This window comes from Podarcis gaigeae, assembly GCF_964106915.1.
Source record: "Podarcis gaigeae genome assembly, chromosome: 16".
In the NCBI taxonomy this organism is placed as follows: Eukaryota; Metazoa; Chordata; class Lepidosauria; order Squamata; family Lacertidae; genus Podarcis; species Podarcis gaigeae.
The window spans coordinates 41,860,646-41,887,658 of record NC_139693.1 but is presented as its reverse complement, the minus strand read 5'-3'; the positions used below and the strand labels follow the sequence as shown (position 1 = coordinate 41,887,658).

General features: G+C 48.6%; 1 protein-coding gene and 1 long non-coding RNA gene across 3 annotated transcripts in view; one reads left to right on the top strand and one right to left on the bottom strand.

Moving 5' to 3' along the window:
• The window catches only part of LOC310834396, a 495,679-nt gene that overhangs the window by 64,474 nt on the left and 404,192 nt on the right, over positions 1–27,013 (top strand). The gene's annotated exons all lie outside the window — the stretch shown is intronic.
• Positions 1,994–20,578, bottom strand: TPST2 (tyrosylprotein sulfotransferase 2). 2 transcript variants are annotated; one of them, XM_083717872.1, is made up of 7 exons: positions 20,326–20,578; positions 8,806–8,895; positions 7,196–8,121; positions 4,470–4,668; positions 3,301–3,351; positions 2,720–2,768; positions 1,994–2,477 (listed from the first exon to the last, which is right to left on the bottom strand). In XM_083717872.1, exons 3-6 carry the CDS (start codon positions 8,032–8,034, stop codon positions 2,739–2,741), a joined length of 1,119 nt encoding a protein of 372 aa, XP_083573998.1. In that variant the 5' UTR covers positions 8,035–8,121; positions 8,806–8,895; positions 20,326–20,578; the 3' UTR covers positions 1,994–2,477; positions 2,720–2,738. The 2 variants fall into 2 exon arrangements, with proteins under 2 accessions (XP_083573998.1, XP_083573999.1); XM_083717873.1 differs by lacking the exon at positions 20,326–20,578 and adding an exon at positions 19,245–19,474.

Sequence of the window (27,013 nt, the reverse complement as noted above, 5' to 3'; positions counted from 1 at the left end):
AGTATCATCAAATCAACGCAATTTGGTCGGAGGATAAAAAAATTGGAATGAATGAAAAAAAATCAAAATTTCAGATTGAGATAATTGAAAGTAATTCTAAATTATTGTCTAAAATGTATAAAATATTATTGGACTGGGATACAAAAGATGAAGAAATCAAAGAAGTTATGGTTAAATGGGCAATAGACTTGGGGCACAACATAGAATATGAAAAATGGACAAAATTGTGGAATGAGGGAATAAAATTTACGGCGAGCGCTGCAATTAGAGAAAACCTAGAGAAGATGATATATAGATGGTATATAACACCAGAAAAACTAAGTAGGATATATAAGAATGGAAATAAGGCTTGCTGGAGATGTAAAACAAAAGAGGGCAATTTCATACATATGTGGTGGGCATGTGAGGAAATAAAGAAATTTTGGGACATGATATATAATGAATTAAAAAAAATATTTAGATACACATTCCCTAAAAAACCAGAGGCCTTCCTACTAGGTATTATCGGAGAAGAAATTAGGAAAGAAGATAAAATCTTATTTCAATATTCAACAGCAGCGGCCAGAATGCTAATTGCCCAAAACTGGAAAAGCATAAATATACCAACGGTGAGGGAATGGCAAACGAAATTATTCGATTTCGTTGAATTGGCAAAAATGACGCAGAGAATTAGAAACCAAAAGAATACAAAGTTAATGGATGACTGGATTAAATTTATGACATATATTGAAGGTAATCATAGAAACCTACCAACTATAGCAGGACTGTTATAAAACTTCCGATGTAAAAACTAATAACCAATACCAGCTGTAAAAATGAAACTTTTAAAATTAGAAACCCGAAATCAGGAGGGAAGGAAGTCAGACAGTGTGTATTATGTATTAGATTTTATTTTTCTGTATTTTTCACCCTTTCTTTTTCCTTTTTTGTTTTGGTGCCTTTAATTGTATTTGTGTGTGTTGTTTTTTTTTTTTCTTTGTGTGAATGTGATAAGTGAAACTCAATAAAAAAGATTTTTTTTTAAAAAAAAAGAATTCCAGGAAGAGAGGTCAGCGCTCACCGGCAACAGCAGCGTGGCTTCACACCGTTGATTGCGCAACGACCCACAGCGCCGCTGCCCCCTCCCCGTTCCGGAGCCCCTTACGGGGTTCCTTCAACGTTTCGGGGGTTGCTCCTGGCGCCCGCCGGGTCCCGAGATCGCAGGCTTTTGCTGCCTGCGGATTTCCGATGCGGGTCTCCGCTTCGCCGTAACGGACGACCCGTTCTCAACGGAGCTCCCTCTCCGCAGTTAGAAGAGGGCAGCCATTACCGTTCGCGCCGCCTCCGGAAGTCCTTATTTTGCCCTTTTTAATAGGGGTGTGCTCCCCATGTGTACACACATTCTTGGGCAATGCTGGCTCCAGAGCACCTTGAGTGGGCCTCTTAACCTGGAAGAGGCAGGACATACAAATGGACATACAAATCTTTGGCAGCACCTGAGCTTCTTCTGTGCAAAGTAGAAAGGGCAGCACTCTCAGGGCAAGGGGCCCTCGGCTGCTTTGGGCCCCTAACAAATGGCCCTCCTGACCACCCTAGTCTGGAGCCCTCTCCCTCCCTCCCTCTCTCTCTGCCCCACTCTCCTTGTGTTTGCAAGTAAGAAGAGTTCAAAGTAACCAGGAAAGTCACCAAGTCCTGCTATAGCTTTATAGACATGTCATAGAATCATAGAATCATAGAGTTGGAAGAGACCACAAGGGCCATCGAGTCCAACCCCCTGCCAAGCAGGAAATGTCCCTGCCTATCATTCAGTTCTGTGCCGCACTTGTGCCTACAGAGACAGTCACACATTTTCTCTTTTCTACAAACATGTTCTACAAACATCTTTTCTACAATACAGTATGATGACAACAGGAACAATCTTCTATGTAAAGAGTGGCTTTGTGGTTACAGCACTTGAATACTGTATCTGAACCATTCTTAGCTCAGGTGAAATAAAGGAAGGCAACCACATGTTGGAGACAGCCTCATATATTTATTAAAGAATTAATAAATAAATCTATTTTATTTTTGTAAATTACAAATGAGATAATTAAAAGGAGGCAAATTTGGGATTGTTGCCTAGTAAGACAAAAGCGCTGTAATGAGGTTATATTAATGGAGCTATCTGAGGTCTGCAAATTAGAGAACAAAAATTGCAAGACACATTTAAAAGGTCCCCAGTAGACCACTATAAAATCTTCTCCAATATACTCTGTGGTTCTCTTTTATTTCCACAGATTTCACCCTTTTACCACAGGGAGTGTTCAAACAAAGGAGTCAGAATTGTCCAAACCTGGCAAATAAATGCACACACACATACATACACACACAAAAAGTGTTTCACAGACGAGCACTTGATTTGGCAATATCAGTAGCAAGCAATATGCTTGGATAACGGAGCTCCACTGTTGCTGGTTGCAAATTTTCTCCTCCTCAGAGCAACGGGAAGCAATTTGCATCTAAATGAGGCAAAGAGGAAGGCAGAAAAAAGTTACTCCTGGAACTCAATGCCAAACTATTGATATTTATTATATTAATGCCAGTGCTGCCACTCAAAATATATAAGTTTAGGATTACAAGGCAAAGCTTTCAGACATATCCCCCCACTCCTAATTTTTATAAACTTAGGGAAGCTGCGAATTGAGAGAAATAAGTTCTACTACCCTGGCAAGAAGATCTGCTCACCTTCTCAAATACGTACCTGGAAATCACTAGCTTTGTCAGTGAAAAGCAGTAGTATTTTGTGCACCCTGCAAAAATACAAAAGACAGAAAAAATAGCATATTATTTGTGCTCTTTTTACACTGGGAACTCTACCTTTCTAAACTTGGCCAAGGAGGAGCAAAGTTAGTCTGCCAAAATATTAAATCAACCCTCTATATATCATGTGCTGCAGAATTGATATCTCAATTAGAAAAAGTCAAAGCTGCCTAAAAATGTGTAGAATTATACATTTCACCATGATGGAGCTTTTTTTCTTTTCTGTTTACAAATATGTGTAATTAGAAGAGAATGAAGGGGGAATCTCCATGGGAAGAACATTTCAGAGTCCCAGATGATCTCCTAAACATGGCTGCAATTCAGTTCCAAAGTGCAGAACCTCAAGATCAAGGCAAGGGGGAAAGGGGACATTTGCAGTTTCTCTTCAGTAGCTGGCCTGGGAGGGAGGGTCCAAAACATTCCTGGGTCTTGCGGGGGGGGGGGGGGGGACACACAAGCATAGAGACAACAGAGAATAGAACGGAAGAGATGAAGAAAGGTGACTGGGAAAGGGGAACTCACCTGGAGGTGTCCTTTCAGATTGGCAGGCGTTTTAAAATCCCCATTAAGAACCTGTGCAAAGAGCAAAAGGTCAGGTGAGGCCCCTGCAAGCCTAATATTTCCACACCTCTGATTTCACATTCAACTCTCACAGAGTCCGCCTCCACTCTGAATGCTGCTCTTTGGCCATGGCATGAGTGATTACACCTGCAGAATATCTCTGCGCAGTTGGGAAGCTGGCTATCCTCAATAATGCTGGCCCATTCTGGATTCTAGTCAATATTATGCAATGCAATGACTGACTGCAATTAGGACAATAAAGGCTGCAAATCACAGAATGGAAAGGAAGTGAACTGGAGAAATGGGGGAAGTGGGAAGAGGCTCTTCTTGACCTCTAGGAAGACACCTTTGGCTGCTCAGTGGAACACAGAAGAGCTCAGATAGAGAACAATATGTGTATCTTCTAGCTTTGAGAAATGGGGATCCTTTAGCCAGTAGGATGCTAGGAATGAGAGACAAGCACTTCCCAATTCTGCCCAACTTAACACAACTGGAATGTTTAAAATATCAAGGCTACCAGATCAGCTTGTATTGCAGGGAACTTAAACCCCACACCCCACAACTCTTTAATGTACTTCCATGGGGTGGGGGGGTGGGGGGAGAGTGCTCCATTCTTGGTAGCCATGGGGATTAACCCTTTCCCTGATCTAGACTGTCTCTGAAAGTACTGGCATGTGTTTTTACCACTGCAGGGGCTCTTTGGATCCTTCTGGGGTATGAATCAGATCAGCGTAGCTGCTCTGATCACATTCAGAAAACCTTTCCCTGCCGCAGCAACTGCATAATTACTTATTTATTTAAACAGGAGATCTGATCACAAATCTTCACCAGTACATTATCTTACAGCCCTGAGGAGAGTAAAAACTTTTGCTGCCTTTCTTGATATTGTACTAGTTGTTTCCCTTTCCCTGAAAAATGAAGGCTTTGTGCTCTTTTTTTAAAAAAAAATCACGTTCTCGAGCAGAATGCGTTGTTACTGAACTGCTGCACCATAAACACAAACTTTAGTAATGCTAAAAGTCAGACAAGTTGATCTGCTACAGGATCTTTTATCACAGGGCATAGATCTGGTGGAAACCACACAACCCAGCTACCGTCACCTGAAGGATGACAGGCTTAGTGGCACTCACCCTGTGTGTGTTGTTGATCACCAGAGGGTCTGGATTCCCATAGTTGGGTGGATTTGCATAGGGGTCATAGCCCAGCCTGGCCAGCATGGGAGCAATCTGAGCCATGTCCTGCAGCACATCTGCCGGGATGTGCCCCAGCCACTTCGTCAAGGCCTCTGTGTTCACTGGCTTGATCACCTGGTCCGTGGATCGCTCAATCCTGCACAATAGCAAGAAAACAGTAAGAACCGGCTAGAGCAGAGAGGCAAGGGGTGGCACCTGCTCATGTTCTCTCTTGATTTCTTCAACCTTCCACAGTACCTAGCTTTCACTGTGAGGCCCTTAATTGGCTTCTCTTTACTGTAGCCATTGCTAAATGACCGTAGAAGGCCCCAGCAATTGAGCCAGGACAAAATTCAGTGTACAAACAGAAGTTTAAGCCTAGTGCTCAGTTTAAGCTTTAAATGCAGTTCATCGCTTCAATTTCAAAGTTTTTAGCATAGGTTTAGGCAAGAGCTAATTTTAACAAACCAGGACGAGGGTGGCACTGTGGGACAGAGCCTAGGGCTTGCCGATCAGAAGGTTGGCGGTTCTTGTGATGTGATTTAATTTGATGTGATTGGCCAGTTAATAAAAATTATTTTTTTAAAAAAAAGAAGGTTGGCAGTTCGAATCCCCACGACGGGGTGAGATCCCGTTGCTCTGTCCCAGCTCCTGCCAACCTAGCAGTTCGAAAGCACTGGCACTCAGCTCTATCTGCTGATGGATGGCCACACTGACTCGGCCCCGAACACACTGACCAGATGCTTGGAAGCTGTGGCTGGATGGTTTCGTGGGAGCCGATTGAAACTAAATCCTTCGAAGACAGAGGTCCTATGGCTAGGTCGGGATGGCATGGGGATGAGGGACCAACTCCCTTCTCTTGCGGGGGCCCAATTAGTGCCATTGCCTTCCGTTAAGAGTTTGGGTGTAATCCTTGATGCCTCCCTTTCCATGGAGGCGCAAGTTACAGCAACAGCCAAGGCGACATTTTTCCACCTTCGCCGCATCAAGCAGTTGGTCCCTTACCTTTCCCGCCCCGACCTGGCCACAGTGATCCATGCGACGGTCATCTCCAGGCTTGACTACTGTAATTCGCTCTATGCGGGGCTGCCCTTGAAGCTGTCCCAGAAACTCCAGCGGGTACAGAATGCTGCAGCGAGGCTCCTCACGGGGTCTCTGCCATGGGAGCATATTCACCCAGTGCTTTTCAAGCTGCACTGGCTCCCGATGGAGTACAGGGTCAGATTTAAGGTGCTGCTTTTGACCTTTAAAGCCCTTCACGGCGTAGGACCCTCGTACCTACGGGACCGCCTCTCCTGGTATGCCCCATGGAGAGCCTCAAGGTCCATAAATAGCAACACCCTAGAGGTCCCGGGCCCTAAGGAAGTCAGATTAGCCTCAACCAGAGCCAGGGCCTTTTCAACTCTGGCTCCGGCCTGGTGGAACGCTCTGTCTCATGAGACCAGGGCCCTGCAGGATCTGATTTCTTTCCGCAGGGCCTGTAAGACAGAGTTGTTCCGCCTGGCCTTTGGCTTGGAGCCAATTTGATTCCCTCCCTCCCCCCCCTTTTCCTTCTCCTGCTGCAATGAGGCTACATTTTAATATTTTAATGTTCCATTATTTTAATGTTGTATTTTATTTTTGTTTTTAAGTTGTAATCATTCATCTTGTTTTTATTATTGCTTGTAAGCCGCTCTGAGCCCGGCCTTGGCTGGGGAGGGTGGGGTATAAATAAAATTATTATTATTATTATTATTATTATTATTATTATTATTATTATTATTAAAGTGCAAGTAGATAAATAGTACCGCTCCGGCGGGAAGGTAAACAGTGTTTCCGTGTGCTGCTCTGGTGGCCACATGACCCGGAAGCTGTATGCCAGCTCCCTCGGCCAATAAAGCGAAATGAGCGCCGCAACCCCAGAGTCGTACACGATTGGACCTAACAGTCAGGGGTCCCTTTACCTTTACCTAATTTTAACAAGCTTGCATTCATAGAAGGTGCTTAACTATCCGAACCCTCCTGTCATCACCACTGTCTCTGGTCCACAGCTGAACCGCGTGCCCTTGTTACAACAAGGCTCTCAATCCCCACGGCTATATAAGTTTAAAGGTAGTTTGCAAGGAAGCCCAGCTCTACAAAGCAAGAGGCTGTCCCAGGCAGGGAAGCACCCAGGAAAACACTAACAATTAAGCACTTGTGTGAGTTTAGCAACAGACGAGGAGGTCAGGTCAGAACTCCACACTGAGCCTGGAGGGAGGGGAAACAGCTATGAAGTTAGAAAAGCAGCAGGGCTGGAGGAAAAGTAGGATATAAATTAAGCAAGTCAATACAGGGAGGCTTTGAGGGGGGCTTTGCCTCCCACAGCTCCTTGTGTGACAGATGGAGCTCTTCGTCCCTCCCATGCCAGATTCTCAATGGACAGGAGAGCCCTCCAATCACGTTTTAATGATCCCTTGCAAAATCTAACTCAGTGCTGTCTCTGCTGGCTGGCGGTGGCTCTCCAGGGTTCCACATGGGGGACTTTCTCTCTGGAGATGCCATCAGCAGAGACGGAACCTAGGATCTTCTGCACCCAAGGAGATGCTCTTAAGACTCAGCTGCACCCTATCCCATATTGTGTGTGAATTCCAGAGATGACGGCCAGTGTGCCAGGAATGCACACATCTCAAGCACTGCAGCGAGGCTGCAGTACAGACACTCACTTGGAAAGGGAGACTCCACCTGGCTTCCCAATCAGCTCCTCGTGGTGCAGGACGGCATCGCTCCAGGCGATGTCCAGGAATTCCATGATGGCCTGCATCGTTTTCTGGGGGTGCAGGACAAGCTGCTCATAGTAGATGGGGAGGCATCGCGAGAGCCCAATCTCCAAGCACTGGGAGTGCATCACCTCAATGGCTTTGTTCCACTTGATCAAGCAGTCCCGGTAGCTGCGGAGGTCAAAGCCGGCAATGGTGACTTTCCTGGTGATCATGGAGTGGACGGAAGCCCGGCCGTCACGCACCATCAGGAGAAACTTGGAGTTTGGGAAGATGCGGGAGAGGTACAGGGAGGACTTGAGCGTGAAGGGGTCTTTGTTGCAGAGGTACCTGGCTGGCTCTCCGTGCTTGGCAATCACCTCCAGGATGAAGGCCTGCATGGCGGCATCCAAGACTTGGTCAGTCACCCCAGCCTCGTCCAAGCGCATCTTCTCCCGGCCAGATTTGGACCAGGCTTGGCGCATGGCTAGCACACGCGGGATGATGCGCGTCTCCTCCCCACAGCGTACTTCCGGGTGAGCATCCAGCATGGCACGCATCAGTGTAGTCCCGCTCCGGGGGACGCCACCAATGAAGATCAGAGGCATCTCCTTGCTGTAACGGTATTCCACCCGGTTGGAGTCCAACATCACCAGCTCCTCGTTCTCTGGGCGCATCAGTCCCCGGTTGGCGCCTTGGCCCAGTATGTGCTGGCATTGCAGCATCTGTTGGCCCAGGTGGGCAGAGACCATCAGGGCAATGGCAAAGCCCACCCCCATAAGAACCCGCCTCATGGTCACCCGCATCCTCTCCCCATCCACATGGGCCCAGGATCCGGAGGTGCTCTCCCCACTTTCAGCATTCGGAGGATGGAAGACCAAGCCACAGACTCCCTGGAAAGGACAGAAGCCAACCATTCAAGACAGGGATGGATACTTGTTCTTTGGGCATTTAGCTTAATATTTTCATTGCATTCTATTCCTTTATGGGGAGAACAAGGGAGCCAAACTGCTTAGTAGCGGTCCATCTACTTTAGTTTTGTCTACACTGACTGGCAATGGCCATCCAAATTTTCAGAAGAGCATTTTCCTCCAGTACTACCAGAAGATGCCAGAATTGAACCTGGGACGTTTTGCATGCAAAGCAGGTGCTCAACCACTTTGAACCTTCTGGACCTTCTCTTCATCCAGTTCTAACACTCCCCCAAGGCTGGCTGCCAATAGACCCCTTGAACTCTTGGAGGGAACCACTCTTGGAGCCCCCGTCTGAGCCAAGACTAGAGCCTCCTCCATGAGAAAGTGGGACCCCCACTCAATTACCTCTGCCCAGCCAGACCCTCTGGCTCACAGCCCCCCCCCCCGCCCCCCTGCACAGCAGCCTCCCTCTCAATGCTCCGCTGGGCCTCCGTGCCAATAACCAAGCCGGCTCCAAATGGCTTCTGGTAGCTTTTGAACATGATCAAATATTAATCTCACAAAATGGAGGGGGGGGGGAGAACAGGGGGAACACGCCGGCAGAGCCATCAAGGATTCATGCGCCCACTGCCAGCACATCCATTACGGCAGCCAGGCGCTCACCTCGGTCTGGGAAGTTCATTTTGTGGCTGGCTGGCTGGCTTGCTAGCTGCTCCTTGCTCTCCAAAAACACCCAGGCGGGAGAGAGATTCTCTGTGGTGGTGAGGGAGGGAGGGAAGAAGGACAAGGTCAGTCAGATGCTGAGCGGGGGGGGGGGGGCTTGGAGCCACAAGGAGCAAGAGATTCCCCTTCTTGGCAGCATGGGCGCTGTTTCTCAGCAGCGGTCAGCTGGGCTCCTCCTCCACCCACCTCAAGACACGCAGTTATGACACAAGCCCACACAAAAGCGGGTTTGCATCTGCAACACCAAACCAAGCGCTGGGTGTGCAAACAAGCAGCCATGTTGCTGAACCATTTATACATAGCTTAACACTGTAATTCAGGGATGGAGGACGTCAAAGGTTGCAGGACTGCAGCTCCCAACATCCTGAGAGCTACAGAGGTTCCACATTCCAGTTCCACAAAATTATGCATCCAGTTGAACAGATATAAATACCCTGCTGCTGTTTATGTGATCATTTCCACCCCAAGCTGCAAGAAGGACACATGATAAGAGCCCTCATCTCGCTAGAGGTCATTCTGAAGGCCAGATTTCCCTGATGCCCTCGGTCGCTTGCCAATGTTACCACATGTTAGACGGCCAGCCAAGGAGTAGCAGTGTGTGGAAAATGTAGCAAAAAGTGTATTTATCCTACAAGAGGCAATTTTTAAAAAAACACATAAAATTTCCACTTGAGTTAGAACGGGAGGCAAATAACTATTGTCTAAATGGCTCATCATTGGGGCTTTTCTACAACTACAGATTCACTCCAAATGGCCCAAGGCAATCTAAATGTTTTTGGTGGAAGCTACCCCAGGTTAAAGTGTGGTGTCGGCAGGCACTGACTTGTCCCCATCTTAAAAAAGGGACCCTTCAAATGCGCAGCCCACAGAATAAGCCTGTCACCATGGCAACCTGGGGCAGCCATGTTGTACAAAGTGAAGCAAAGCAGGGGACATAAACATCCCTTAAAGGGCTTCAGCCATGAGCAGCCTTCCCTCCTCTTATTTATAGATTCGCACAAACACCATCAAACAGCAGTGTCAGGGGAGCGATTTAAACCTGCATTCTGCAAAGAAACATTTGACACGGAACCTAGTTTGGACCTAAGGCATTATTTGGGGTGAGTTCACGCACTCACTTACACCTAAACACACGTATACATATATGGCCGCAATATCAAACAGGACTTGTGTATTTGCAACAGCCATCACTGATCAAATGCTACACAGGGAGCAGTGTTCAGCACTGCACCACCACTGGAAGAAACTTAAGAAAAGTTAAAAAGCAGAAGACATGTCAATTTATTTACTATGCATTTCATTTCCTCCCAGAAACTCAGATCACAATGCTTTTCTAAGGGGATAGTTCACGTGTTTAGTTGATGCACACTCATGAGTGATTCAACTTCACTTTCTTGGTTACACACAGAGAGAAACAAAAATAAACTGAGGCTGCAGTCTTAAAGCTACTAACCAAATGAACCTGGGAACTTTTGCCCCTGAGCTATGTTCCCAACTCAGGGGAGACTCAGAGGGGAGAAAGGGAGAGGTGTGTCACCTTACATCCTGCCACCAATTCTCCCCCATAATTGCTGTTTCTGAGTCCCTCATGCCCTGCAAGCAGGCCTTGGTTCTGATCACGGAGCTTGGCTGGGGAGAATGGCAGGTGGGCATGTTCCTTGGGAGAAGATGCAGACTAGGGAAAGCGGGAAAGCATAAGCTCGCTCTTGCTGAATCTCTCCTGCAATCGCACCCCCCCCCCCGAAAGAGAGAACATTAACGCAAGATCCGTCCCAACTTGTAAACTAGGCTCCTTTACCAAGAGCTGGAGGAGCAGAAGGGCTGACTGTGTAGTCCAGCACGTCTCCAAATCTATCTGCTTAAACCCTGGTGTCATACTTGCAAACAAGGTAGTAAAGGGTTATGTTCTTGTGGCCACGTGTTCTTGTGGCCTTACAGACTTTTCAAAAAGTAGTTCAAATGGATGGAGATACTCTAGAACTGTCACATGTGCTTGTTGCTAAGGAAATTCTGAGCCGTGCAGTTCACTGCCAAGAGAGATATTCATAGGAGAGGACCCTTTGGACGTTCTCCATGCACTCCTACAAAGCGCCTCACCAGGGATGGCAGAACAAACGCCAGCTTCTTCGTCAGCAAGGTTTAAATAAAATCAGCAATGATTCAACAGATGCTGCTGAGTGCAAATGCACTCAGTTGTGGACTGCCTTGGGGAGTTTTTGTGATCAGAAGGGCATTTCATTATCCGGCTTAAACTCCAGGGCATTTTGGAAGTAATAAATTTGTGCAAGGCTTTTTCCCTTTAATAAAAAGTCTCCTGTTCCAGAAGGAGCGAGTGAGATGGTGGGGAGGGAAACGACAGCAGGAAGCTTGTCTTCGATTGCAGATGTTCTGCACACCACCAAGCCTGCCAAGGTGGAATATGCCACTTGCTTTGCCACCCATGAGACGAGGCCAGGCACTCTGGGATTGCTGAGGGAAGATTGCTGAGGGAAGGCAGAGATCCCACAAGCAGGTAAGGGCCAAAGGCCCCCACTGCCTTATAACCAATTGTGCCCTGGAGTTGCCTAGCTCCATATTGTCTACAAGGACAGAGGCCGGGGCTCCAGTGTTTCAGACAGGAGACGTTTCCAGCCCTGCCTGGAGATCAAGATTGGAACTTTTTATGGGCACAGCTTTCCCTCCGAGTTCCAGGCTGCCCTGCCTTTGTAACCTTCTGCTTCAAGGCAGCACCCTCCATCCAACAACATGCAAGGCAGTCCAAACTACTGACAGCTGTAGAAGGTGGGCAGCAACCCAGATCATCTGCTGATGAGAAATTGCTCTCTGCCCACAGGAGAACCATCCACGATGCAGGCAAGGTGTTTGCCACGCAAGGTCCAAGTTAAGGCCTCTTGGCTTACAAAGTGAGAGGACAGTTAAAGAGTCTAATCCAAGCCCACCAGAGGCCCCCCCCCAGCATATTCCAAGTGTCCTCCTTCACAGAGCAGAAACCAAACAGTGAGAGTTACCTACCGCCAAAGAGGGTAGGGAAAAAACAGGTGGCAATGAACTCCCATTGTGGACACCCCCATGGGAATTGGCCTACAGATGGGCTGAGCATTTGTGGCTCTCCAGATCTTGAGGGGCAACAACACTCATCATCCTCTACCCTGGCCCTGTGGACTGGGCCTGATGGGAGTTAAAAGTCTCACAGCATATGGAGGGCCAACGTCTTCTCCATCTCTGGGCTACCTGGTGAGCTCCTCATTCAGTTCACCATTTCCTGCATGGTCCGCACTTTGAAGTTTTGTGTCCCAGTGCTCTCTCGCTTTTGCCTTGGAGCCTTCCCCTCAAAAACCTACTGTCTGAAGCTGAAGCACAACAAAGAGCAATTCAAGTTTTCCAAAGATTGCTATTTCCTCCATTTCTGTGTTTTTCATGTGGAAAGCTCTGGGGCAAAAAAAGAACACTCAGACCTGGAGCCTCAAAGCGTGGGCTGTGCCTGGAAAGTGTGGAGGAAAGGTAAGTGTGGAGAAGCCCTCAGTATCTGCTAATTTTCAGGGCTGCAACCCTTGGCTACGCCGTGACCTGTTGAGCAGCCCTTTCTTTGATGCCTCCATCCCTGCTACTGCCAGACAGAGACAGAGAGTGCGGCAATACCTGCTGCTTTCCTCCTTGACTCTAAATTAGGGAACACCAGGAGGAAACATGAGGGTGAAGGGATGCCAACACAGCTGCAGTGGAACTGGGACAACCAGCTATTGTGGCACTTTGCTAGTGATGGAGTTGGCCAGAGGATGGGCATGAACCCAATCTGACATAGAAACAGGAGACATGGACCAGGAAAGGGGCTGGGTTTGGCCCCCAGAGCAATTTTATGTGGCACCTGCTGGCCTCCTCAAAAATATTTTCAGGTTTTGTTTGTAAGTCTGTGTGAGAGAGTTCACGCTTGCAAGTATTGCAGCTCTCTCTTGGTCTGGGTTTGCCATAAGTTGATGCACATCTGCAAGCCAGTGTGGTGTAGTGGTTAAGAGCGGTAGTCTTCTAATCTGGGGAACGGGGTTCGCGTCTCTGCTCCTCTACATGCAGCTGCTGGGTGACCTTGGGCCAGTCCCACTTCTGTGAAGTCTCTCAGCCCCACTCACCTCACAGAGTGTTTGTTGTGGGGGAGGAAGGGAAAGGAGAATGTCAGCCGCTTTGAGACTCCTGAAGGGGAGTGAAAGGCGGGATATCAAGTCCAAACTCAAATACACATGCTCCATATTTACGAAGCATTCACTGATGGATTGCTCTGATTTCATTATGGAGGCATCCCAACCCCCAACAAAACAGGTCAGGTGAACAATACCAAGATTGGCCATCACTATCCCAGGCAATTAAAACACTGGCGCATGTCTATCAGTGACTTCTCAAGAGACATCAGAAAGTGTTCATGAGTGCGTGCCCATGTTTCAAAATATCCACCTGCAAATAAGCTACATTATTTAAAAAATAAATACACAAGCTGAAAGTCCTGCTTGCTGTGTGCAGATCATTCCTTTTTTTCTTACTGTTTGGCAAAGAAGTCTTCCTGTCCAGCAGGCAAGAGTCTCCGCTGGAACCCATGTCTCTTCCACTGCAAAATGACCAAAAATCACACAAGCTCAGGAGATAACCTGCTGATGCAGCAGCATTTAATCCACCCACAGTACAGTGGTTATTCCAAATCCCTTGTGAACTAAGAGTTGCTTTCCAAAGCTCACAGTGTTTCATTGATGGTACAGTTCGGATTTGGTGCAACTGCTGATTATGAAGGTTTGGGAAAATGCAGCACAGCATACAAAGACACCCCACCTCCTCAGGCCATATCCATCTATGATGGGGGCAAACAAACAAAAATCAGGCTTTGAAATCACTAGAGCAAATTGCAGAAATGCAAACAGAGGCTCAATTGAATTTAAATCCCCCATTATCAAGAGAGTTGGCAATATAAATCTACATCAGTTGGAAATGGTTGTGTTGAGTTTGCTATTGGAATTTCCATGACGCCTGGCGTCACAAAAGAGCAATAGAAATGTTGCAAGCTGAACTGCTGTTATCAAGTGTGCCAGCCCAGCAATGCATCACCTAACTGCTCCCCTGGGCACACAAGTGACAACGTGGAACAGCTTGAGATGATGCCACCCCCCTGAAGGCTCTGCACCTGATCTTGATTGGAGATGGGAATCATTTGAAAATCACCTATTGTCATGTCATACCAAATGCCCTAACTCGTACTCCTTAATTGGGGGAGACTTTAATGCTCGTATTGCCACAAACTGGGACCTACTAACCAAGTCCAAACGGTGGACTCCCCCATGCTTGGACAACTTTGACTTGGAACATGCCAGAATTAGAACTTCAAAGGACAACAGAGTAAACAAAGCAGGAGTGACCCTTTACCAAATGGCCATTCGCCTGAATCTAGTCTTCTTGAACGGCACCTTCCCCCCCGACATACCGGGGGAGTTCACTCACCTGGGACTAGCATCTAACAGTGTTATCGATTACTTCTTGATCTCTGCAAATTTGGCCGTTAATGTACTTTCCTTCCAAGTTGAAAACCAACATTTCAGTGACCACCTTCCAATAGTGACCACTTTGTCATTGTTCCGGTGCCAGAAGGACTATAAACACTCAGTCCTTCTGGAAACCTCAGCATCGACCAAAATAAGAGGGATCAAATGGTCGGAGGCTGTGGCCCAAAAATACCAGGAATTTTTTCATAGGGAAATCATTGCCTATCTACCTCAAGTAACTACTGATTTACAAGACTTCAATTCGGTTTTGAAACTTTTTAACCTTCTTATAACAAACCTTACCACTTTTTTTACATCACCTCCTCAAAAGGCGAAAGTGGCGCATTGCAGTACTGGGGCCCCTTGGTTTAACACCTCTTGCAAACAAGCAAGATCCCTTCTTCATTCTATCTATAATGAATACAAAAACTCTAATGCCCAGGCTCTACCACCCTCCTATTTACAAGCCAAAAGAGCATACAAACAGACTTTAAAGCTGGCCAAACGCGAATGCTACCAAAAGCGTTGGCGAGCCTTGATTGCGGCCTCTAGATCCCGCAGACCACAGGAATTTTGGGCTCTGATAAACAAAAGAGGAAGGAAGTACCCACTGGCGATTATCCCTGCGCCCACATGGGAACAATTCTTGAGTAAATATTTCTCTTTGGCAGAGGAATCCAACTCATCCACGGAATTCCGAGCCGACCATCTACCTTTGTGGCCCTCTACCAACCCAGAGCTGATAATGGACTTGATACTAGATCTGAAAACGGGCAAAGCCCCTGGGCCGGATCTAGTCCCTGCTGAGGCTATTGTTGCGCAACCGAGGTGGTGGGCTGAAATTCTGGCCAAAGTCTTTGATGCAATTAATTCTACGGGGCTTATCCCTAGGTCATGGAAGGAGGCCGTGATCGTACCAGTCCATAAAAAGGGTCCCCCTGCTGACCCAGAGAACTACCGGAACATCAGCCTTTTGTCTATCATCGGGAAAATCTATGCAAAATTTTTGCTGTCTAAGCTGTCCCATTGGGCATACGACTCAAATTTGATTGGCCATGAGCAAGCGGGCTTTAGGAACAATTATTCGACCACGGACCATATGGTAATTATGTATCATCTTGCCAGAAAATATTCTGCCCCGAGTCGGGGGCGCCTATGTGTCGCTTTCATAGACTTAAAGGCCGCCTTCGACAGTATCCCAAGAAACTGTCTATGGAAGAAATTAGAGAGATGGGGCATAGATAGAAGGCTGTTATGGCTTATAACCCAATTACACCACGGGTCGTCGGCTAGAGTGAGACTCACACCGGCGGGAAACCTATCCAACGAGGTCCCAATAAATAGAGGAGTGCGCCAAGGCTGCATTTTGGCCCCACTCCTCTTCAACTTGTTTATTAGCGACATGAAGCTCTTTCTGAGTGAGTCTCAAGCCAACATTCATGCCCCCCGCCTAGCTGATTTTCGCTGCCCTCTGTTCCTATATGCTGACGATGCAACGATCCTTTCCTACACTAGAGTCGGTTTTTGCGGCTTATTGCAAACTCAACCATCTGACAATTAATCATGGAAAATCTAAAGTACTGGTCTTTACCAGGTCTCGGAAAACTTACAGCTGGAAGTTAGATGGAGTCCAATTAGAAAAGGTTTTCAAATTTAAATAGCTGGGAGTCTTTTTTCACTACAACCTAAGCTGGAAGCCACAGATACAGTATTTACTGAACAAAGGGAAAACAATACTTTACACTCTACTCCATTTTTTTGCGGTCGACGGAGCCTCCCACATCCCTTCTGCATTGAAGGTGTACCACGCAAAAGTGGTTTCCACCCTCTGTTATGCTGCCCCACTCTGGGCCCCAGGGTCCAATTTAACATCGCTGGGGACATTGCAGAATCAGTTTCTCCGTCGCCTCCTGAAACTCCCCATGTGTGTGAGCAATGCAGCCATACATCTGGAGCTAAGGACTGCATCATTGGAGACTGTCATCTGGAAGCGAGTCTTTGGCTACTGGCTGTCCAGCTGGCATAGGCTTCCCGACCATTACCTCTTTCAGTGCCTCTGGCGGGATGACTTTGTTAATCCGTGGGTAGGAAAAATCCATGCCAAACTTCTGAGCATCGGAATTTCCCCAGCAGACTCCTTAAAGATGAACCTACGCTCAGCCAAAAGCCTTATCGAGCAAAGATTAGCAGACATTGAAAATCAACACAACCTCTCCAGGGGTGGGGGTGTCTGCTCCCCCAGGTATCATGGAATAACCCCACCACTTGGCCTTCCATCATATATGTCATCTCTTTCATCTGTACCACACCGACTTGCATTTATTCGTGCAAGGTTCAATGTTTTTCCATCGAACCTGCTGAGCCACAGATTTTCCAAGGGTTTGGTGTCTCCGCTATGTGAGTGTGACGGGAAAACAGTTGAATCACTTCCACATATAATGTTCAACTGTCCCTTACATAGCATAGCCAGGACTAAATTCCTGGGTCCTGCTTTACTGCGCTTGGTTGGCAGGCCTGTTGAGTCACATGCCGCACTGCTTTTGCAGGATACAGATCCTTCTGTAACTCTGCAGGTGGCGAGATTCCTGAATGCGGTTATCTCACACACAAAAACCACCAAAAAACAACATCAACAACAAAAACTAATCGGACAGTTATGATGAGAGTGCATGACGGATCTCGTCTCCAGTTCTCCTTTTTCTGTGAACCGTCCCTTGGATCTTTCCGGGCCCCAAGCTGTTATTTGTCACTGCTCAATGACCCACCCTTGCATCGTGGTGTTCCCCTTCTGTTGTTAGATGTATTGGTTTTTATGTTTCTGTGCTTTTAGGTTTGTACATATTTTATGGGCTAATAGCCGTAAATAAATTTGAAATTTGAGATGATGCCAGGGAGGCCCTGGGCACGTCTGCTGTGTAAGTGGCTTGCCCCACCACAGCCCCCTGGCAGCCAGCTGCTCACTCACTCTCCACAAGCCCCCTGGCTTCATGGAGCTCACTCCATCCAAGACACCGCTTTTGCTAAATGGCCTCCTGCAGAAGAGCAGCAAGGCAGCCGCTGCACACTCAGCTTCAGAGAGGCTTCCTCTGGAGGCCAGCCAAGCCCAAACAGCATATCCGCAAGGCAGAGGAAGTGCAGCATCGTGAAGCTAAAGCATCAGCTCCTCCCCCATCACTACCCCTTTTTGCACGGCAAGCAGTCAGAATCCTGCGAGGAAGCTTCTGGGTTGCACAGGGCTGTTTCCCAAAGGATGAAAGTTTCAGAGCAGCAATTAAAACGAAAGTGATGGGTGTCCTGCACGCTGTAGGGCTGAGGTCACAGTCTCATCTTCTTTGAAAGACAAAAGGAGCAGAAGGCTTTGGGAGCTACCAGGGCAAACAGTGTTTCCATCAGAAATGGCTGATACCCGAGACCCTGTAAGCTGTATTGGCTGGCTAGGCCAAGAGCATGGCCTGGAACAAGGCAGCCACAGAACTGGGGAACAGCATCACGGCAAAGTGGGAGGGGGAGCACGTGATGTGAAGACAGGAGGAGAGGAGAAGGTCCCAGGCATCTTTCATCAGGAAAGTACAATCCTGGCACAGGATTTGCTTCCTCTACACTTATCTATACTGTACCCCATTTTCTCCCACCAGCACCCTCACCTCACCAACAGCAGCCTGTCAGGCACTTATTTTCACCACCACAGCCACTTGGGTAGCCCTGAACCCATGAGGACTAGGATCATGACTCTTAAGTTGAAAAAATAATAATCATTGGAGGGAAGTAAGATTCAACCTGCTCTTGTTTAATGGGATTGTCCCAAACAATGAAAATCATTTGGAGATACGGAATAAAAAGGAAAATGTTTTTCTCCTTCAAATTCTCATAGTGCACATTGTTAATTGTAAGCATACTGGCTATGAAATCAGATCCTCCCATATACAGTATGTTATGGAAAATAGTTTTAAGAAACAGAGGGGGGGGGGGAGAGAGAGAGAGAGAGAGAGAGAGAGAGAGAATATATCCCAGAGTCTAACAGAGGATGTTGCAAAGGTGGAAGAAACATTGAAAGAGTTCCTTGCCTTCAAGGGAAAGCAAAATAATTTGGGGCTTCTTAGCAAAGAAAAAGATGGTGTTGCCTGTAGTGCAGCTATGGAGAGAGAGAGAGAGAGAGAGAGAGAGAGAGAGAGAGAGTGTTTATCTCCCTCTCACAATACTATGGAGTCATCCTAAGAAACGGATGGCAAATTCAAGACAGAGGAGAGCCACTTTCATGCCATACATTTGAAGCACTAGGATACCACTACAAAAACGCTACTTAAAGCACTATGTTGCCATCTAAAATTCCCTATGAAGAGGGAGAGGCTGTTAAACTACCGTATTTTTCGCTCTATAAGACGCACCAGACCACAAGACGCACCTAGTTTTTGGAGGAGGAAAACAAGAAAAAAAATATTCTGAATCTCAGAAGCCAGAACAGTAAGAGGGATTGCTACGCAGTGAAAGCAGCAATCCCTCCCTCTTGCTGTTCTGGCTTCAAGGATAGCTGCACAGCCTGCATTTGCTCCATAAGACACACACACATTTCCCCTTACTATTTAGGAGGGAAAAAGTGAGTCTTATAGAGCAAAAAAATACAGTACTCTGCAAATTGTAGCTCTGGGAGGGGAATGGGGGTCTCCTCACAACTCCCAGTACCCTGCTTAAAAATGTATCCTAGCCCTTGAAACATGTGCCCCTACACAGAATTACCTAACAGAGCCTCCCTGTCACTTGATGTGTTGGTGGTTCTGCCTTGGGTGGCTTCTGAAAAGGAGAGGTCTATCCACACCTGCCACCCACAATGGTTGCATGGAACCTCAGGGGTCAGAAGCAGCCTACCTGGGAAGAGCAGGTGCTGGGGGACCAGTAGGTGGGGCAGTCCTCTTGGTGGGCTTCTCCCTGGGGCACCTGGCTGGAACCTTTGCTCCAGCTACAGCTCCTCCTTTAGCCCCAGGCCATTGTCCTGTGACTTTCCTCACCCTCTGCTGATCAGTTAGCGGTGAGACAGGAGCATGCAGTGGCCTCGGGGTCATGCGCACAAGCAACCTTCGCTCCCTCGGCGCATTGGTGACCACCTTCAGCTTGAGCCTCTTGCTCTCACACAGGAAGGCGGGTGTCCCATTCAGGCTGCATAGCAGCACACCCTGTTCCTGCCCAACTGCAGGGGAAGAGAGAGGAAGTCGCCTACATAAGGCCACACAAGTTCCTAGCCCACAACTTGTGTAGCCCAAGAAAAACCCTTTTCTTCAAGCTGGACAATCCTTTATTGATAAGGCCCAGAAAAGGCTCCCCAGGATGAGAGCAGGCCCTGAAAGCTGCCCAAGCCACCCCCCTGGCCCCACAAGCCACTCTCCTCAAGGCTGGCGGGCTCAGCAGGAAGCCAAAGGCCAGACAGGAGAGAGGGAAGGTGTCCAGGCTGGGGGCACCCGTGGGGGGGGGGGGCCTGGAGCCACACCCGTGGGTGGCCGAGTACCAGGTACCAGGGTTCTCCTCCCCCCCCCCCTCGCATCCCCACCAGTGCAGGAACCAACAGCCTGGAGGGTAGGAGCAGCTCAAGCGCAGCCCAGTCGTGTCTGCCCCCCCCCCCGCGCCCCAGGTCGGAGATGCCAAACGGCCTAAGACGGGGGGGGGGGGGGGCGCCGCTTTGGCCGGCCTGAGCAGCAAAAGGCCTCTGCTCTCGACTCAACTTCTCCCGCAGCTTTTTCCAAAGGCAGCGCATCTCTCCGCGCACAAGGCTGGACAGTTCCCCCATCAGGGCCGCCATGTGCCTGGCGAAACAGACGGCGCTCGCGGGACGGGGGAGTCCTGTTTCACCGCCCCCCCCCCGCCATGTTCCGATCCTGCGGGGCCCGAAGCCGCGGGCCGGGCCGGGGGGGCGACCCCTCCCCATCTCCCTTCCGCGGGACCCCCGAGCACTCACCGCCTGGATGGGCGCCGCCGGGCAGCAGAGAGAGGAGCGCGGGCGGCGGCGGGCGGCTTCGGCGGCGCCTCCTTCGCTCCTCCCTCCCGCTGCCCGCCCCGAGACCACGTCACGCGCAACCGGGAGCAGGAGCAGGAGCGCGCCCGCCGCCCCCGCCTGCCGCGTGGGGCCCCCGGGCCTCTTCTGGCGAAAGGAGGAGTCGGCAAAGGGCTCCTCTTTTTCGCTCTTCGAAAGATGGCAACCCGCCTTCCTCCCAGCAGCTCAGCGGGATTAGGGCGGGGCGATACCTGGTTTTCAACATTGCGATATATCACCGCTAAATATCCCGATATATATCTGCAGCGGAGGAGGACCTTGTCACACCTCCCCATGGCGGCAGAGGGTCCCACCATACTTCGCCGCAGTGGTGGAGGGCCTTAAAATGTAAGGAAGTAGTAGATTTAATAAAAAAAAAATCTTAAATAAACTTCCATTTATATATTTTCAACTTATTTCAGTGATTTACTAGTAAAGCTGCATCTGCTTCCACACTCAGAGGTCTAAGTGGAATCTGTGCATGCATAAGCCCCAACTTACTTCTACTTTCCTGAGAGTAAGCTTCATTGAATTCAGTAGGGCTTGCTTGTGAGCAGACACACATTTGCTTGCGTTGCTCACTGAAAAACGCCCTCCCCACCATTCTCACAAGGTACCCAACCTTCTAGATAAGCATAAGGCTGCCAGCCAAATCTTCTCCCCTCCATTAAGACTTCATTCCATCAATCTCTCCCTTCTTATCAAAGGGTATGAGGGAGGGATGGGACATGAGTGGCGCTGTGGGTTAAACCACTGAGCCTCTTGGGCTTGCCAATCAGAAGGTCCGCGGTTCAAATCCCTGTGACGGGGTTCCTGCTCCTGCCAACCTAGCAGTTCGAAAGCACGTCAAAGTGCAAGTAGATAAATAGGTACTGCTCCGGCGGGAAGGTTAACAGTGTTTCTGTGTGCTGCTCTGGTTCGCCAGTCATGCTGGCCACATGACCCAGAAGCTGTACGCCAGCTCCCTCGGCCAGTAAAGCGAGATGAGCACCGCAACCTCAGAGTCGTCCGCAACTGGACCTAATGGTCAGGGCTCCCTTTACCTTTACCTTTATGAGGGAGGGAAAGAGGGAGGGCAAGCAAGCAATCAAGCAAAGACTTAGGCTTCTTTAAATAAATAAAAAACCCACCATTCCTTATTAATATGGAGGAAAGCTACTTAGGGGAACCAACAACATAAACACCACCAGAAAATGAAAATAAAAACTCTTCCTGCTTTTTTCCCCAGCAGTGTGTGTGAGTGAGATGAAAGAAAGAAGAGCTTTCCAGTTCTTTGTTTACATTGCCTGCAAAGTATCTGCAAAGCATTGTTCAGCTGGGAAGCTATTAATTCTCCACCTCCTTTTGTTTACTGGCGTATTGCCTTGTTGAAACACTTATCACATTTTATTTCAATACCAGTCTTCAACTATTTATTGCACAGCCCTAAGCAGGGTGTCTGTAGAAGTTCTCCTGGGCCTTGTTTTATCCCCACCACAGCAATCCTATGGGGCAAGTTAGGTGCTGCCTCCCAGCTTCCTCTGCCTTCCCTCTCAGTGTTGCCTTGATAGCACAAAAGTTAGAAGGACTTGATTGATTGATTGATTGATTGATTGATTGCATTTATACCCCATATTTTTTCTCCATGGAGCTCAAAGTGGTGTGTATGGTCCTCCTTGCATGGAAGCATCTGCCTGGGAGTTCATTCTTCAGAAGCCCTCTTTTCCTTCCCAGAGCTGTGACTTGCTTGGATGAGGAAGGACTGTAGCTTGGTGTGGGTGTCAAACCCGGGAGCTTCTGTGGGAGGCTGCAGCCCAGCCCAGCCCCATCTGAATTGCCTTCCGGCTGCAGAGGACCCACTGGCACCCACAGCCTTGCAGACATAGCCCTTCCAGTCCCAAGCCTTCTTCAGCTACGCAGAGTTAACAGAAAGTATGCTGTGCCCAACAGAGTTTAATTTCTCTTTTCAAAAGGACACAGGAGGCTAAAAGTCTAGCTGGGGGCATACCCTTGAACTTGGAGGCCTTGATTCTGTGTGTGAGAGAGAAAAGAGACTCACTGGGTTGTTCGCTGAGACACAAGTTTGTGGATTAAGGGTCCAAAAACACTTCTGCTGGGCCTAGAAAGCAGCTGTACGGGTGGTTTTTGGCTTGCCTGGTGCTTCCTAGGCACGAATCAGAGAAAACCTACTCTTTAGCTCTGAACTGGAACAAATAGCAATCTGCAGAAAACCAGTACTGCTGTTTGCTTCACTTGAGCTTTAAAAAGCAGGTTTTCACAGGGAAAGCTCTGGAGCAAGAGAAAAAGGGGGAGCAGGGTGCTTGGAAACGGAGCTTTAAAACACAGACTTGTGGCTGGAAAGAGCAGGGCAAAAAGTCAGTGCAGATGAGCCCTGAGTTGTAGCACCACAATCTGACCTGAAGGGTAAATACGTAAGTAAGTAAGTAAGTAAGTAAGTAAGTAAGTCAGTAAGTAAGTAAATGGTTTGCATCTCAGGCTGATCCCCAAGGACTTTAAATGATCAGGTACTGTACTCTCAGGTACTGTACTCTCTTTTCCTTGAAGGAGGGTGAAAGGCCATTGACCTGGACAAAGAAGAAAAGTGGCCTTCAGAGGGGCCCCCCAAGGCAACTGGTATTCTGACTGCCTCCTGTACTGCGAAGAGTGCACAGCCTTGTGGCGATTGCCATTCACCAACGTCTATTCCATGGATTGATCTATTTCTCTTATGAACCCATTTACGCTGGTGGGCATTACCACAGCTTGCCTGAACCTGACCCTATCTTTGCTGGGGGTGAAGATGAGGGGAGGTTTCAGGTAATCCCCACCCTGCATAACCGATCACATGATGCGGTGTTGTCAGGGGCTCAGGAGCAGAGGCACAGGGGAGAGAGGAAATGGAGAGCGAAGGGGAAGAATCTGAGGGCAGCGTAGGGGAGTATGACAGTGGCCCAAGAGATTCCATGAGCTTCTCCAGCGAATCAGAAGATTCCCAGAAGGGGGCGCCGATGGCCAGGGCAAGGGGGGTCCCAGGGGGGACGCACCAGAAGCAAGGGGCCAGCGGGGACTCCCAAAGCAGCAGCGGGAGATGAGGACCAGCTCCCCCACCAGAGAGTAGTGGGGGGGGGAGAGTCCCATGTATCAGGGCCAGCGTCTCCTCCAGCAGGGAGAGAAGATGAGTCAGGGCTGACCACGCCTCTGTTGGAGAGTGAGGGAACGGAGGGGAGGTCAGGTCCAGCTAGCCCCCCCCCCGAAGGGGGAAGCAGTGACAGGAGCAGTGTAACGGTCAGGAGGAAGGTTGCCGGCTGGGCGCGGGCGCCAAGTTCGAATGTACAGGCGCGCGGGACAGCAGAAAACCCGGATTGGGAACCAGGTCCTAAAGCCCGCCGGAGGCAGGGGGAAGACTCAGGGGACTCAGTGTCAGAAGAGTCCAGGAAGGGCAAGACCCCAGCAGACAGGCGGACCCAGAGGAGGAAAGAGCAGAGGAAGAGGTGGAGCAGGGCTAGAGTCTTAAACTGGTGTCTGGGGGGAGGAGATTCAGACGGAGCTTCAGCGGTCTAGAGTTCAAGACGTAGAGCTGCGCGCCGCGGCTTTGAAATCGAAACTGAACTTCAATAAAGACTTTTGTATATAACAAGAACTGGCGTTGGTCCTTTGTGAGCTGGGACCTCGGGCAGCTCTGACAGGTGTGCACACAGCACTCAAATGGCAATGCCCATCAAGGGGGGGCCTCAAATATTTTATTATGGGGGCCAAAGACCCCTCAGCCCCCAGGAGTTGACTCCATTGGGCAATTCACAGCCCTATCAGTTATGGTCCCCAGGCTTTTCAAGAGGCCCCTGCAATGAACAAGAGCCAGAGGAGAGCAGGTGCTGGCGACACCCACAGATGCAAGAACTCTTGAGAGTGCTCAAAAGTCAAAAAGGCCTCATTCCAGGTAAAGAAACAGCTTGAAAAAGCAGCAGAGCAACAACAACAACAACGAAGAAATATTTCTCCACATCTATGTGGAACATCTGCAAAGAATAACTGAGGGCATACTACTAATCTTTCAAGCTCCTAGAGATGGAGGCTTTTTCACCCCAAAACATGCCAGAGCCTGCTCTCCTTGTCTTCTTCCCAGTCTCCTGGGTGAGGCTTGCCAGGGTTTCACTCTGTTTTCCATGTTTTCCTGTGCTCCCTCTTGCTTTCCTTTGCACACAAACAAAGGGGCAGGGATAAAGCAAACAAGCTGTAGGCATCTTTCCACTCTGTGCTTTTCTGTATTTTTTTAAATTGAGAAATTGCATGGGAAGAAGAAGAAGAAGAGAAGAAGAAATAATAAATAAACTTCCTTTTAGCTCCTGAGCCAAATTCAAGCTTTGTTTGCGGACATTTAAATCCCTAAACAACTGGAGACCCAGATCTCTGCCATGGCTCAGCTGTGGAATCATCATCAGAGGCTCATCCCTCTGAGGTGTAGAGCCAGCACCTTGCGATGAACCCAAGGAGGAGCCACTTTGCACCCAGGCTGAATTGGGAGGTGAGAGCGATCTGGCTGTGACATCTGTCACCCCATAGATTGCCAGGGTTGATTGGGCTGGGCTGGTTGGCTAGGCGTGTGTCCCCTCCCTCCCTGCTCCATGTGCATCCCTCCTGAAGCTGTGTGTTGTTCGATGGAAGAGGACAATCATTCCAGACAGAAAGAAAGTCTTTAGTCAGGGCTTTACGATCACTGCACTCCCCTGCTAAAAGTTCCCAGGGTTTCTGACACTGAGGTTGGACAGGCAGCACCTTAAACACCTGATGCAAACCTGGCCCACATAGAGAAATGCTTGACTCCTCAAGCAAGGACTCATCAGGAATCAAGGTCTTCTTGGGCTCCAGCTCAGGCACCTGCAGTTCTGGTCTGCGGGCGCTGTCTGGCTTTTTTAAAAAAAAAAAGGGGGGGGAGGAGAGAAAAAAAGAAAAGCTGCTGGAACAAGGTCTCTTTTGCAGCTCTGCACTCTGCATGCCTTAGATGGCCTCTCTCGGCCATCCCTGACCAGGGACTCTCTCCTGGCCCTTTGCTTGGACTCCAGTGCCTGCAGGTGAGAGCAGGGCAATGCCCAGCAGACCACCTCCCCTGGTGCAGAGACCCCACCAGATCTTCCCGGGAGACTTAGCTGGGCCTTCCACAATTGTCACAAAAGCAGGCCTTCTCCAAGACAGCACACCCCCCCCCCCCACTGGGATGCCCTCACGACACTTTGATTTTTAATTTTAATTCTGTAGACTACTTGGTTTCATTTGTGATATACAGTTGTGTTTTTATCTTCTTGTAACTCATTTGTTAGGTACTGGTTATTGAATTTGTTTGCAATTTTAATTGGTATTGTATTTTTATTGCAAGCCACACACGCACACAAAGTAAGTGCACAGATAAAGTTATGGTATTTCTCCATCAAAAAAACCTACCCGTCTCCACGCACCCCAATAAACACCCACCCACAGGAATCTCATGGAACCAGTGGTGGACCTACATGGTGGAGGCCCTGAAGCTTGAACTGTCATGGGAGCCCCTTCACAACCAGCAATGGTCTGGGTAACCCGTGTCATCATCTTCATCTGTTCTACGGCAGATCAGCCCTTTTTAATACGGTATATATTATCATGAACACATCTGCCCCAAGTAGAGAGGCACAGCTTGAGTTAGGAAGTAGCCAGCAGCAGGAAAGCTTGCCTTCCTCTCAGACACCTGGGAGCAGTCGGCTGTCTACTCCCCCTGACACTGAAAGGAAAGCAGATAAGAGGCTAGCAGAGGGCGGGATGGAGAGAAGCCAACTCGCTGAAGAAGCACAGGCAGGCTCAGAAAGGCGGGGGAGCATTTCCTCACCGGAAGAGGAGGCAATTAATCCTATGAGCCCAAGGAGTAGACATATGGGAAAGGTATTTGACAGGAGGAAACAAACCCAGAAACGTAAGAGCTATAGGTTCAGGATATTCTGTAGAAGCAGGAAGAACTCCTCAGAAGGGTCAACTGAATTGTAGGGTACGGAAGCTCCGATAGAGCATCTGAGGCTGATTGTTTGTTTTGCAATAAATATTCAAGCTAATTATGACTTGTGTGCTGTGTTACCAAGACGGCAACCTGGGCTCCTGACATTACACACACACACACACACACACACACACACACAACTGCTGCATTACAGATTTTGATTAAAATGGTATGGTATATAAATTAATTAATTAAATAATATGGGGGGGGGTGAAAATCAGGGAAATGTTATATACAGTGGTACCTCTGGTTACTTAATTTGTTCCGGAGGTCCGTTCTTAACCTGAAACTGTTCTTAACCTGAAGCACCACTTTAGCTAATGGGGCCTCCTGCTGCTGCCGTGCTGCCACCGTGTGATTTCTGTTCTGAAGCAAAGTTCTTAACCCGAGGTACTATTTCTGGGTTAGCGGAGTCTATAACCTGAAGCGTATATAACCTGAAGCATGTGTAACCTGAGGTACCATTGTACATGCGTGATGCACTTTTTAAAGCAATTTTTAAAGCAAAGTGAACTCCAGTCTTTTGGGTCCCCTCCAGGCTCTGAAGCTGAAGCTTCATTCGTTTCATAGAAGATTCGCCCCTGTGGGGAACCATCACAATCCCAGAGCTAAATC